Source organism: Anomaloglossus baeobatrachus, chromosome 5, assembly GCF_048569485.1.
Source record: "Anomaloglossus baeobatrachus isolate aAnoBae1 chromosome 5, aAnoBae1.hap1, whole genome shotgun sequence".
Lineage (NCBI taxonomy): Eukaryota > Metazoa > Chordata > Amphibia > Anura > Aromobatidae > Anomaloglossus > Anomaloglossus baeobatrachus.
Window position 1 is genome coordinate 351,683,558 of NC_134357.1, and position 12,873 is coordinate 351,696,430.

The 12,873-nt window shown below is 45.4% G+C and overlaps 1 protein-coding gene across 3 annotated transcripts in view; it reads right to left on the reverse strand.

Moving 5' to 3' along the window:
• CHD6 (chromodomain helicase DNA binding protein 6) overlaps positions 1 to 12,873 on the reverse strand; it is a 338,823-nt gene that overhangs the window by 270,474 nt on the left and 55,476 nt on the right. For all 3 annotated transcript variants that reach the window (XM_075349913.1, XM_075349914.1, XM_075349912.1), the window contains exon 2: positions 7,075 to 7,124. In XM_075349913.1, coding sequence (XP_075206028.1) covers positions 7,075 to 7,107 — 33 coding nt within the window. In that variant the 5' untranslated portion in view covers positions 7,108 to 7,124. The remainder of the gene's footprint in view (positions 1 to 7,074; positions 7,125 to 12,873) is intronic.

Sequence of the window (12,873 nt, forward strand, 5' to 3'; positions counted from 1 at the left end):
GCACCCCAGAGCAGCACCGATCTCTACCTGTGTGTTTTGGACTGTAAAATAGGTGAATAATTGTGTGAAGCAGTACCCTGGATCCTCTTCTCATTACTTGAAGTGTCTATGTCTCTGTCTTTGTATCAGTCTGTCCCCATCTCTGTGTCTGTCTGTCTCTTTCCAGGGCTGTCTCTTTGCCCGGCTGTCTCTTTAGGTCTCCCCACCGACATCATATTACCTCACACATAAGCTTCTTATACTAACAGTTTATTTTGTTCCTATAGCAACCACTGACAGTTGCTATTAATAGCCTGTATTCAGTTTATTGGAGGCAGGATTTTGGATAGTAACTGTAAGGCTATGTGCGCACGTTGCGTACTTCACTGCAGAAATTTCTGCAGCGATCTGAAGAGCACATGTGCGCTTTAAATCGCTGCAGAAATGTCCGTAGTGAAAAAAAAAAAGCCGATTCCATGCGCTCTGCCTGCAGCTCCTGCCATAGACAGAGTAGGAGCTGCCGGCAAAGCGCACGGAAGAAGCGACATGTGACTTTTTAGAACGCAGCGCTTCGGCAGTAGCCGAAGCGCTGCGCTCTAAAACGCCACGTGCGCACGGCCCCTGCAAAATCTCCATAGACTGTGCAGGGGACGCAGGACGCATGCAGTTACGCTGCGCTACAAAGCGCAGCGTAACTGCATGTATTTACGCAACGTGCGCACATAGCCTAAAGCATAGGGTTAAATTTTCCCGTCAAAACATGGTCTGTGACATTCCCTGGGTCACATGGGGCGTCTGTGCAAAATTTTGTGACAGTAAATGCGACGGTGCAAATTCCTTTAGCGGACATACACACATACATACACTCAGCTTTATATACAGTTAGGTCCAGAAATATTTGGACAGTGACACAATTTTCGCGAGTTGGGCTCTGCATGCCACCACATTGGATTTGAAATGAAACCTCTACAACAGAATTCAAGTGTAGATTGTAACGTTTAATTTGAAGGTTTGAACAAAAATATCTGATAGAAATTGTAGGAATTGTACACATTTCTTTACAAACACTCCACATTTTAGGAGGTCAAAAGTAATTGGACAAATAAACCAAACCCAAACAAAATATTTTTATTTTCAATATTTTGTTGCGAATCCTTTGGAGGCAATCACTGCCTTAAGTCTGGAACCCATGGACATCACCAAACGCTGGATTTCCTCCTTCTTAATGCTTTGCCAGGCCTTTACAGCCGCAGCCTTCAGGTCTTGCTTGTTTGTGGGTCTTTCTGTCTTAAGTCTGGATTTGAGCAAGTGAAATGCATGCTCAATTGGGTTAAGATCTGGTGATTGACTTGGCCATTGCAGAATGTTCCACTTTTTTGCACTCATGAACTCCTGGGTAGCTTTGGCTGTATGCTTGGGGTCATTGTCCATCTGTACTATGAAGCGCCGTCCGATCAACTTTGCGGCATTTGGCTGAATCTGGGCTGAAAGTATATCCCGGTACACTTCAGAATTCTTCCGGCTACTCTTGTCTGCTGTTATGTCATCAATAAACACAAGTGACCCAGTGCCATTGAAAGCCATGCATGCCCATGCCATCACGTTGCCTCCACCATGTTTTAGAGGATGTGGTGTGCCTTGGATCATGTGCCATTCCCTTTCTTCTCCAAACTTTTTTCTTCCCATCATTCTGGTACAGGTTGATCTTTGTCTCATCTGTCCATAGAATACTTTTCCAGAACTGAGCTGGCTTCATGAGGTGTTTTTCAGCAAATTTAACTCTGGCCTGTCTATTTTTGGAATTGATGAATGGTTTGCATCTAGATGTGAACCCTTTGTATTTACTTTCATGGAGTCTTCTCTTTACTGTTGACTTAGAGACAGATACACCTACTTCACTGAGAGTGTTCTGGACTTCAGTTGAGGTTGTGAACGGGTTCTTCTTCACCAAAGAAAGTATGCGGCGATCATCCACCACTGTTGTCATCCGTGGACGCCCAGGCCTTTTTGAGTTCCCAAGCTCACCAGTCAATTCCTTTTTTTCTCAGAATGTACCCGACTGTTGATTTTGCTACTCCAAGCATGTCTGCTCTCTCTCTGATGGATTTTTTCTTTTTTTTCAGCTTCAGGATGTTCTGCTTCACCTCAATTGAGAGTTCCTTAGACCGCATGTTGTCTGGTCACAGCAACAGCTTCCAAATGCAAAACCACACACCTGTAATCAACCCCAGACCTTTTAACTACTTCATTGATTACAGGTTAACGAGGGAGACGCCTTCAGAGTTAATTGCTGCCCTTAGAGTCCCTTGTCCAATTACTTTTGGTCCCTTGAAAAAGAGGAGGCTATGCATTACAGAGCTATGATTCCTAAACCCTTTCTCCGATTTGGATGTGAAAACTCTCATATTGCAGCTGGGAGTGTGCACTTTCAGCCCATATTATATATATAATTGTATTTCTGAACATGTTTTTGTAAACAGCTAAAATAACAAAACTTGTGTCACTGTCCAAATATTTCTGAACCTAACTGTATTAGACTTAGCGAACGTGCAGGGAATACAGCTAGTAAACTATATAAGTGGCAAAAAACAGTTTTCAACAAAAACATACTAAACAACGTTTGTGCAGTCTATGAATTTTTTCTAAGAAACAGAATTGCCTTCATCAGATCCTCCTTCATAGATGACCTCAAGTCTGACCTAATAATTTTAAGGCTAAGGAACAACCTCTCTACACTAAAGCGGGCTTTACACGCTACGATATATCTAACGAGATGTCAGCGGGGTCACGTCGTAAGTGACACACATCCGGCATCGTTAGTGATATCGTAGCGTGTGACAGCTATGAACGAGCAGAAATACTCACCTTTTCGTTCATCGTTGACACGTCGCTCATTTTCTAAAAATCGAACGTCTTGTTGTTCATTGTTCCCGAGGCAGCACACATTGCTCCGTGTGACACCCCGGGAACGATTAACTGCAGCTTACCTGCATCCCGCCGGGAATGCTGGAGGAAGGACGTGGGCAGGATGTTTACGTCCTGCTCATCACCGCCCCTCCGCTTCTATTGGCCGGCCGCTGTGTGACGTCGCTGTGACGCCAAACGTCCCTCCCCCTTCAGGAAGTGGATGTTCGCCGCCCACAGCGAGGTCGTTTGGAAGGTAAGTACGTGTGACGGGGGTGTTACAACATTGTGCGACACGGGCAAGAAATTGCCCGTGCCGCACAAACAATGGGGGCGGGTGCGATCTCAAATGCGATCGCACAATTAATTGTAATGTGTAAAGCAAGCTTAACTTGGGTTGGAGGCAAAGCCGTAACCATATGGGCAACATCTCTAACAATTTCCAGGTATAAAGGAATTGCCTCATGCACAGTCAGTCAGTTTTGATGAACGGTTGAATTTTTCTATTTCTTTGAGAGCAAGTGAAAAATTTTATCTGAAATATGGTGAATCTGCTGCTATAGGAGACAGAGTGAAATCTTTTTCCTTGTGGCAACGCTTTCCCTGCTCCATGTCATCCAAATACTTGTCAAAGTTAAACTCCTCATCTGATGAGGCTGAAGATATGGCAGCAGGAGCAGCACTGTCAGGACCCAAGTCCTCTTGCGCCTGGCAGTCCTGTAGACCACTCATCCAAACTGCTACCTCAGTCAGAGCTTCTTTTCCTTTATTTTCCTTTAGTAAGCTGTTGATCATCAAGCAGTATACGATGACTTGGGTCCACATAAACAGTTGCCAGAAGAAGTTTATTTTCCAATAGCTGTGTCTCTCTCTGTTTCATTGAAGTAGAAATGCCATCTGCGATTAAACCTCCTCTTTGGGACAGGCAAAATAGCAAGTTCTTCAACTCCTTTATGAAAATGCCAGGAGTTAAATCCTCAGCTTGTAATTTTTTAGTCACGGTAAATGGGTGATTAAGCAATTCCTTCAATTCAGCCACCTGTGTCCATTGACCTTCATTTAGTGTTACCTGAGGGTCCGCCATATCTATAAGAAACGGTTTTAGTTCAACCAATCGCTCAATCATTAAATAAGTGCTACCCCACCGAGTGGCTTGATCGACAATTGCCTTTTTCCCAGCACGTCTCTTCAAGATGGAATCAATTTTAGGGGTTCTGACGGCAATAACCAATTTCCTCACTTTTTCAATCAGATTTCCAGCATGTCCCTCTTGCAGACTCCCTCCTTATTGCCAACTGCAGCATGTGCACAACACAGCACATGTGATGAATATGAAAGTGTTTTGAAGCAGCTTCAACAAGATCATCTAATTCTAAAGTATCATTTTGCTGTTCTTCTGTTGTAATATCTGTTTGTTCCTCAGTTACATGAACAGCACTGTGGCTCCATCTGAAACATACTGAATCCTAAATTTTCTTCTAGCTGTTGTTCATTACTCTCATTCATCAGTTTAATTGTACTTATGTTTAAAGCATTGTTCATTACAATAGCAAGAACCTGTTCTTTTTTGAGTTTTCAATCTTGCAGAACTTGCAGGTTTTTAATTTATGAGCTCAAAAACCTTTCTGGTGATGAATTTTCTTAAAAAGCTGATCTGCTTTTGCAGCTGAAAATGTATCCTCAAAAAACGCAGCAAAAATGCTGTGTGAATGTAGCCTTAGATCAGGAATAAAATAGTCATTTATAGGACATTTCATAACTTTCCCAAATTCAGATGAAAAAATATTCAGCACATTTTGCATTGAACTCCCATACCCAATTTCTTATATATATTTTAGGCGTTGGAGTCGGTCCATTTTATACCGACTCCACCAAAATTAACACCGACTTCAGAACTCAGACCCCACAGCCCTGGGGATAACCGCAGCCTTGATAGGATTGTTAAGAAAAGGACATTCAAAATTTCGGGGAGATTCACAAGGAGTGACCTGCTGCTGGAGTCAGTGGTTCAAGAGCCACCACACACAGACGTATCCAGGACATGGGCTACAACTGTCGCATTCCTTGTATCAAGCCACTCATGACCAATAGACAACTCCAGAAGCGTCTTACCTGGGCCAAGGAGAAAAAGAACTGGACTGTTGCTCAGTAGTCCAAGGTGTTGTTTTTAAATGAAAGTACATTTTGAATTTCATTTGTAAATCAAGGTCCAGAGTCTGGAGGAAGAGTGGAGAGGCCACAATCCAAGCTGCTGAGGTCTAGTGTGAAGTTTCCACAATCAGTGATGGTCATGGAACCATGTCATTTGCTGGTGTAGGTCCACTGTGTTTTATCAAGACCAAAGTCAGGCCATCTACCAGGAAATTTTAGAACACTTAATGCTTCCCTCTGCCGTCAAGCTTTTTGGAGCAGGACTTGGCACCTGTATAAACTGCCAAAAGTACCAATACCTGGTTTAATAACTACAGTATCACTGTGCATGATTGGCCAGCAAACTCGCCTGACCTAAATCCCATAGAGAATCAATGGGGTATTGTCAAGAAGAAAATGAGAAACACCAGACCCAATAATGCAGACGAGCTGAAGACTGCCATCAAAGCAACCTGGGCTTCCATAACTCCTCAGCAGTGCCACAGGCTGATCGCCTCCATGCCACGCCGCATTGATGAAGTAATTCATGCAAAAGCAGCCCCGACCAAGTATTGAGGCATTTACTGTACAGACTTCTCCGTAGATCAACATTTCAGAGTTTAAAAACATTTTTTTTCAGTTGGTTTCATATAATATTCTAATTTTATGAGAAAATGACTTTTGAGTTTTCATTGGCTGTAAGCCATAATTATCAACATCAACAGAAATAAACATGGAATAGATCACTCTGTGTGTAATGACTCTATATAATACATGCGTTTCCTTTTGTATTGATTTACTGAAATAATTTAACTTTTTGATGATATTCTAATTTATTGAGATGCACTTGTAGATTATGTCCTTTAGATGTACGTCTTCTTTTAAAATTATTTTAAACCCACTTTTCAGCCTTTAAAAAAAAATATCAATCCAACAAAAACAGTGGTAAACTTTTTGTTAAAATTAAAGGGGATGTCCAGGACTTTAACAATTATGAACTATCCTTAGGATAGTTCACCAATGTCGGAGCAGTGCATCATTGCCAATCAGCTATTCCCACTGCCGCCGCTGGTTGGCTAGAAGTACTAACTTGTGAAGCTGCACAGCACACCTGCATCAACTGTATAGTGGCCACGGCTGGGTACTGCATATTCGCCCCTTATTCGAATCAATAGGGGGTGGATGTGCAGTACCTGGCCGCAGCCACTATTCCCCTAACGGGGCTGTGCTATGCAGTGGCGCAACTGGGAGTTGATGGTTGGTGGGGGTGCGGGGTGTCGTACTCTCACCAATCAGACATTGATAAAGATAAGTGATCACTTTTAGGGGCACTTTGCACACTACGACATCGCAAGCCGATGCTTGCGATGCCGAGCGCGATAGTCCCCGCCCTGGTCGCAGCTGCGATATCATGGTGATAGTTGGCGTAGCGAATATTATCGCTATGCCAGCTTCACATGCACTCACCTGCCCTGCGACGTCGCTCTGACCGGCGACCCGCCTCCTTATTAAGGGGGCGGGGCAGGCGGCCAATAGAAGCGGAGGGGCGGAGATGAGCGGGAAGTAAACATCCCACCCACCTCCTTCCTTCCGCATAGCTGGCGTGAGCCGCAGGTAGGAGATGTTCCTCGCTCCTGCGGCTTCATACACAGCGATGTGTGCTGCCGCAGGAACGAGGAACAACATCGTAACATCGGTCATTTCCAAATTATGGAAATGACCGACGCTACACCGATAATACGATTACGACGATTTTGCGCTTGTTAATCGTATCAAAAAGGCTTTACACACTACGATATCACCTGCGACGCCGGATGTGCGTCACTTTCAATTTGACCCCACCGACATCGCACCTGCGATGTCGTAGTGTGCAAAGTGCCCCTTACAGTCCCGGAAAACCCCTTTAACTACGCTAATACACTGTTCTGGCTCTTGCTTCTCACTGATTAACATGCCAGGCTATCTAGAAATTCTGTACCCACAACATCAGATACTTTCTGCTTTAATAAGTATTTACAATAAACAATTAATGTGCAGCCACAGAAATAGAGGATTACTAACCTGCTGCTCTTGTTTCTGTATTTTCATGATCATAAATTAAGGTTTCACATCTAAAACACAAACAAGACTGAGGTTTAATACTTAAACTAACATCAGTAATTTGGCTGACTAAAAAATGAGTAAATAAAATTAAAACAATGAGTGCAGCTTGCTATTATTATGCTCCATGTGAACATATTCCTATATTAGTATAAATAATACAGAGTTGATATTTACAAACCTCAGCAATTAGATCCTATAAAATATATAGATAAAAGCTAAAACACACGCTATACGGAGACCCCTTTATAACATTCAACCCACGTCAATAAGGGTATGTTCACACATCAGGTTTTGGCACAATCCGGCGTTTTGAGGGAAAAATGCATCCTTTTTTTTTTTATGTTTTTTTTGCCGCCGGGTGTGGTTTTTCCTCATAGACTTTTATTAGCGCCGGATTGTGCCGCATGTACTTGCGTTTGATCCGGTTTTCGCCGGATGCAGCAAAAATCGTCATTCTGGCGGCCGCACAGGACGCAGAGAGGAACGTTTTTTGCCAGCGGCAAAAAACTGCATAGCGCTGGGTGCGGCATGGTGCATAATTTAAGTCTATGCGTGCCGGATACGGTGGCATGCTTCAAACGCCGGAAGCATGTACCGTATTCGGTTTTTACTTCTGAGCATGCCCAAAAGTATAAATTCATTGCTTGTCAGAAAATCACTCACTCTCACTGACTCACTCACCGATCACCGTCGCGGTGCTGTACAGCTGTCACAAAGCTCTGGCGGCTTCTCCTGATTTGAAAATGCCGGCCGCCCATTATTCAATCTCGTATTCACTGCTTTCCCTGCCCACCGACGCCTATGATTGGTTGCAGTCAGACACACCCCCACGATGAGTGACAGCTGTCTCACTGCCACCAATCACAGCCGCCGGTGGGCGGGTCTATATCTTGCAGTAAAATAAATAATTAAAAAAAAAAAGCGGCGTGTGGTTCCCCCCAATTTTGATAGCAGCCAAGATAAAGACACACGGCTGAAGCCTGGTATTCTCAGGATGAAAAGCTCCACGTTATGGGGAGCCCCCCAACCTAACAATATCAGCCAGCAGCCGCCCGGAATTGCCGCATCCATTAGATGCGACAGTCCCGGGACTTTACCTGGCTCATCCCAAATTGCCCTGGTGCGGTGGCAATCGGGGTAATAAGGGGTTAATCATGGCAGGCATCTATGAGACACCCCCAATGATTAACCTGTAAGTGAAAGTAAACACATACACCCAAAAAAATCCTTTATTTGGAATAAAAGACAAAAAAAAAACACCCTCTTTCACCACTTTTTTAAAATCCCCAAATACCCCTCCAGGTCCGACGTAATCCACAGAGGTCCCACCACGCTTTCAGCTCTGCTACATGAAGCTGACAGGAGCGGCAGTAGAACACGAGCACTCCGTGTCAGATCCACACAGCAACTGACGTGAGCCGCGCTGTCAGCGGGGACGTCACTGAGGTAATGCCTGCGTGTGCGGTGATGATGCGGGCTGTAGTGCCGGTGTTTGTGCGGTGATGATGCGTGCGGTAGTGCCGGTGTTTGTGCGGTGATGATGCGTGCGGTAGTGCCGGTGTTTGTGCGGTGATGATGCGTGCGGTAGTGCCGGTGTTTGTGCGGTGATGATGCGTGCGGTAGTGTCGGTGTTTGTGCGGTGATGATGCGTGCGGTAGTGCCGGTGTTTGTGCGGTGATGATGCGTGCGGTAGTGCCGGTGTTTGTGCGGTGATGATGCGTGCGGTAGTGCCGGTGTTTGTGCGGTGATGATGCGTGCGGTAGTGCCGGTGCTTGTGCGGTGATGATGCGTGCGGTAGTGCCGGTGCTTGTGCGGTGATGATAGGGTCTCTCTCTCTCAGCATAAAAAAAAAAAAAAAACTGATCCGTTTTTTTACCGGATCCGTCGCATCAGTGTTTACACAATCGGAGATGGATCCGTTGCATTAGGCACAAACCGGATTGTGCCTGACTGGAAAAAACTGATGTGTGAACTTAGCCTAAGATGTCTGCGCTGTCATGTAAGGATGCATTTAGACAGCCTGATCATGACCTCCAGCCGCACTTGCATAGACAGATCGTTAAAGAGGGCCAACCACCAAGATTTTCCTATGTAAACTACAGCCAGTGCTATACTGGCGCTATCATGCTGATTCTAAATATACCTTTAGTTGTGCGATCGAATGTATAGTTTCTGAAATACAAAGTTTGTGAAATACACTGTTATTTGATTGATAAGTGCTGAAGAATATCTAACAGGTGGATTGGGTTTTGCTAGTTATTGCCGCCCCTGTCTGCCTGTCCTTCCTTCCCCTGTCCTTCTTCCCTACTTTTTCCCCCTGTACTAACAGACAGGGGAAGAAAGGACAGGCAATCAGACAGAGGCAAGAATAACTAGCAAAACCCGACCCACCTATTAGATATTCTGTAGCTGCTATCGATCAAGTAACAGGGAATTTCACAAACGGCATGTGCTGCCGAGAACTATAATTTCTAAGCCATTTTAAAAATCATTTTCTCACCATAAATGAGCGTTGTGAAATATTAAAGGGAACCTGTCATCAGAAATTTAGCTTGAAACCTAAAAGATTCCCCCTCTGCAGCTCCTGGGCTGCATTCTAGCAAGGTTCCTGTACTTTTTGTGGCCCCTTTTAAACCAAATTAAATACTTTATAAACTTGTACCTTTTGCTATGTAAATTTTGTAAATCGTCCATGGGGGCGGGCTCTCTGCTGACTGTTGCTGTTCCTCCAGCACATTGACGCCGTGCCCCCACACTCCATTTCATCCATCAGGACGCCGCCCACTGCGCCCGAGGTGCCGCCCATGCCAGGATCGCTGGTGACGTGTGTCACAAGCACGAGATTATGGGCGGCGCTGTGATTACATCGCAAGTGACCGCCCATAATCTCGTGGACGCGCTTTCCCCGACTGCCTCCAGCGTTCTGCGCAAGCTCTCGCCGGCCAAATGACCTGACGTCACCTCCTTCCCATCTTACCCTGCATCAGGGCAAGATGGGAAAGAGGTGACGTCGGGTCATCTGGCCAGCAAGCGCTTGCGCAGAACGCTGGAGGAAGAGGGGAAAGTGCGGTCACGAGGTTATGGGCGGCACTTGCTGATGACACTCACAGCGCCGCCCATAACCTCGTGCCTGCGCAAAACTTCACCAGCGGTCACACGTGCACACAGTGCATAGTCCCGCTACAGTCGCACAGCGCATGCGCGGGACCACGGGCGCCATCCTGAGATATGAAATTCAGCGTTGGGGGGGCGACGTAAATATGCTGGAGAAACAGCAATGGTCACCAGAGAGCCCACCCCCATGGACGATTTACAAAATTTACATAGCAAAAGGTACAAGTTTATAAAGTATTTAATTTGGTTTAAAAGGGGCCACAAAAAAAGTACAGGAACCTTGCTAGAATGCAGCCCACGAGCTGCAGAGGGGGAAACTTTTAGGTTTAAAGCAAAATTTCTGATGACAGGTTTCCTTTAACAATACACATAAGGGTACTTTCACACTTGCGTTTGTTTCCTTCCGTTACAATCCGCCCTTTTGGAAAACAGCGGAATCCGTTAATGGATTCCGCTGTTTCCCATAGACTTGTATGGTTGACGGATTGTACCAAAAGGACCTGATTTGCTTCCGCTGGGCGACGCTCCGTTGCTTCCGCCCAGCGGGAGGAACGCAGCATGTAACGTTGTTTTGAGCAGCGGAATCCTCTGTATTTCACTGCGCATGCTCTTTTTTTTTTTAAAAATCAAACTTTATTTTGGCTCGCGGTGGCCGAACGTTCAGCTGAGCGCCCCCGGCCGTCGGCAAGCGACAGCCCTCAGCTGAGCGACCGGCCGCCGGCATGTCACAGCGCTCAGCTGAGCGCCCGCCCGCCATGCCCGGGCACCGGCAAGTGACAGCGCTCAGCTGAGTGCCCGCCCGCTGGCATGCCCGGGCGCCGGCAAGTGACAGCGCTCAGCTGATCACCCGGCGGTCGGCTGCAGGGAGCGCTTAGCTGATCACCCGGCGGCCGGCTGCAGGGAGGGATCAGCTGATCACCCGGCGGCCGGCTGCAGGGAGCGATCAGCTGATCACCCGGCGGCCGGCTGCAGGGAGCGATCAGCTGATCACCCGGCGGCCGGCTGCAGGGAGCGATCAGCTGATCACCCGGCGGCCGGCTGCAGGGAGCGATCAGCTGATCACCCGGCGGCCGGCTGCAGGGAGCGATCAGCTGATCACCCGGCGGCCGGCTGCAGGGAGCGATCAGCTGATCGTTCACAATAGTCTGCCGCTGGTAAAACTGTAAAAAAAAAAAAAAAAAATCAAAACGAATTGCGTTGTTTTGCAGCATCCGTTGCATCCGGTGTGCCACTATATGCAACACATCCGTTGCATCCGTTACACAACGCAATGCAACGGATACCGTTCAACGCAAGTGTGAAACTAGCCTAAAAAGGAAAAACTGCATTATCAAGAAGAGTGGAAAGAAATTAACAGTCATGAAGAGAAAAGAGCTATGGACCACTGATCCATGTATTTAGAAAAGTTCTTAGAAAAGGTAAATTTTCCAAATATGAAGACACCCAACACGATCACTTTTGCTGTGCTCACTGTACTTACAGACCATCCCCTTAGAAAAAGTTGGGCTAGGTACACACTGTGCAGGTCACTACTTCTTGATGAATGCCCTAACAGCCATTTCCCATAAAGAGTCACTGCATGAAAAGTAAACGGAGATACACGTCTTCTTTGTGCAGTGGTTCTCTATATAAGAAAACACAGTCTTTTGCGATATGTAAATGCATACCTGTCAGGCAGAGACCAAAAGAGCAACTTTTAACCAATTCCAGTGAATTGGTGCATATGGTGCTGTCCAGCCTGAAAACAAACAGCTGTGACTGCAGAATATGTGACTGTGGCACACCAGACTGAGTGCGCACACTACAATTCCCCTGCATTTCCATTCCAGTGGGCGGCCACGTGACTGCCCACCTGCATGAGTGTTAAAGGGAAATCATGACAGTGTGCACGTCACACTTTATCAAGATTCAGCAAGCAAATAAAGTGACCTCAGACTTTTCGTTTCAGCCTGGAAAATCTGATTACTATGTCAGGAAAAGCTCCCAATGTGTACTGTAGGTTAAGTGCACAGTGCAAGGAATACTTAGCCTAGTTGTGTGTCCATGAGACAATCACTTTTACTGCCCTCTGAGCAAGAAGAGTAGTCACTTATTTTTTTTTATTCTTTGCACTATACCTCCATAGCTTAAAGGGGGTTTTCAAACGTAGAAAAAAGGGATGACATTTTTCCCCAGAAGCAGGGTCATGCCTATCTATATGCGGTGTCTGATATTGCAGATCATCTCTATTCGAAATACTAAGATAAATGCAGGGCTGTGGAGTCGGAGTCGGAGTCGTGGAGTCGGAGTCGGAGCTCATTTTGGTGGAGTCGGAGTCGGTATAAAATGCACCGACTCCGACAATATATAATAAATTGGGGACAGGAGTGCAATGCAGAATGTGCTGAATATTTCACTAAATAATAACATTTAGTATAATGCTTATATTTAAGTGAAAAATGTATTGTAGTACAATGTGAACATCAGACATTTAATTGTTTTTATGATACAATAATCAAGATATTTGGATAGAACATAAAATATTTATTGGAATACAACTTTAGAACACAAAAAACTGTAATAAATTGTAAATATGTAATACACTATGTAATATACAGTAGATTACATATATATCTTGTGTGTGTATATACACTGTGTATATAT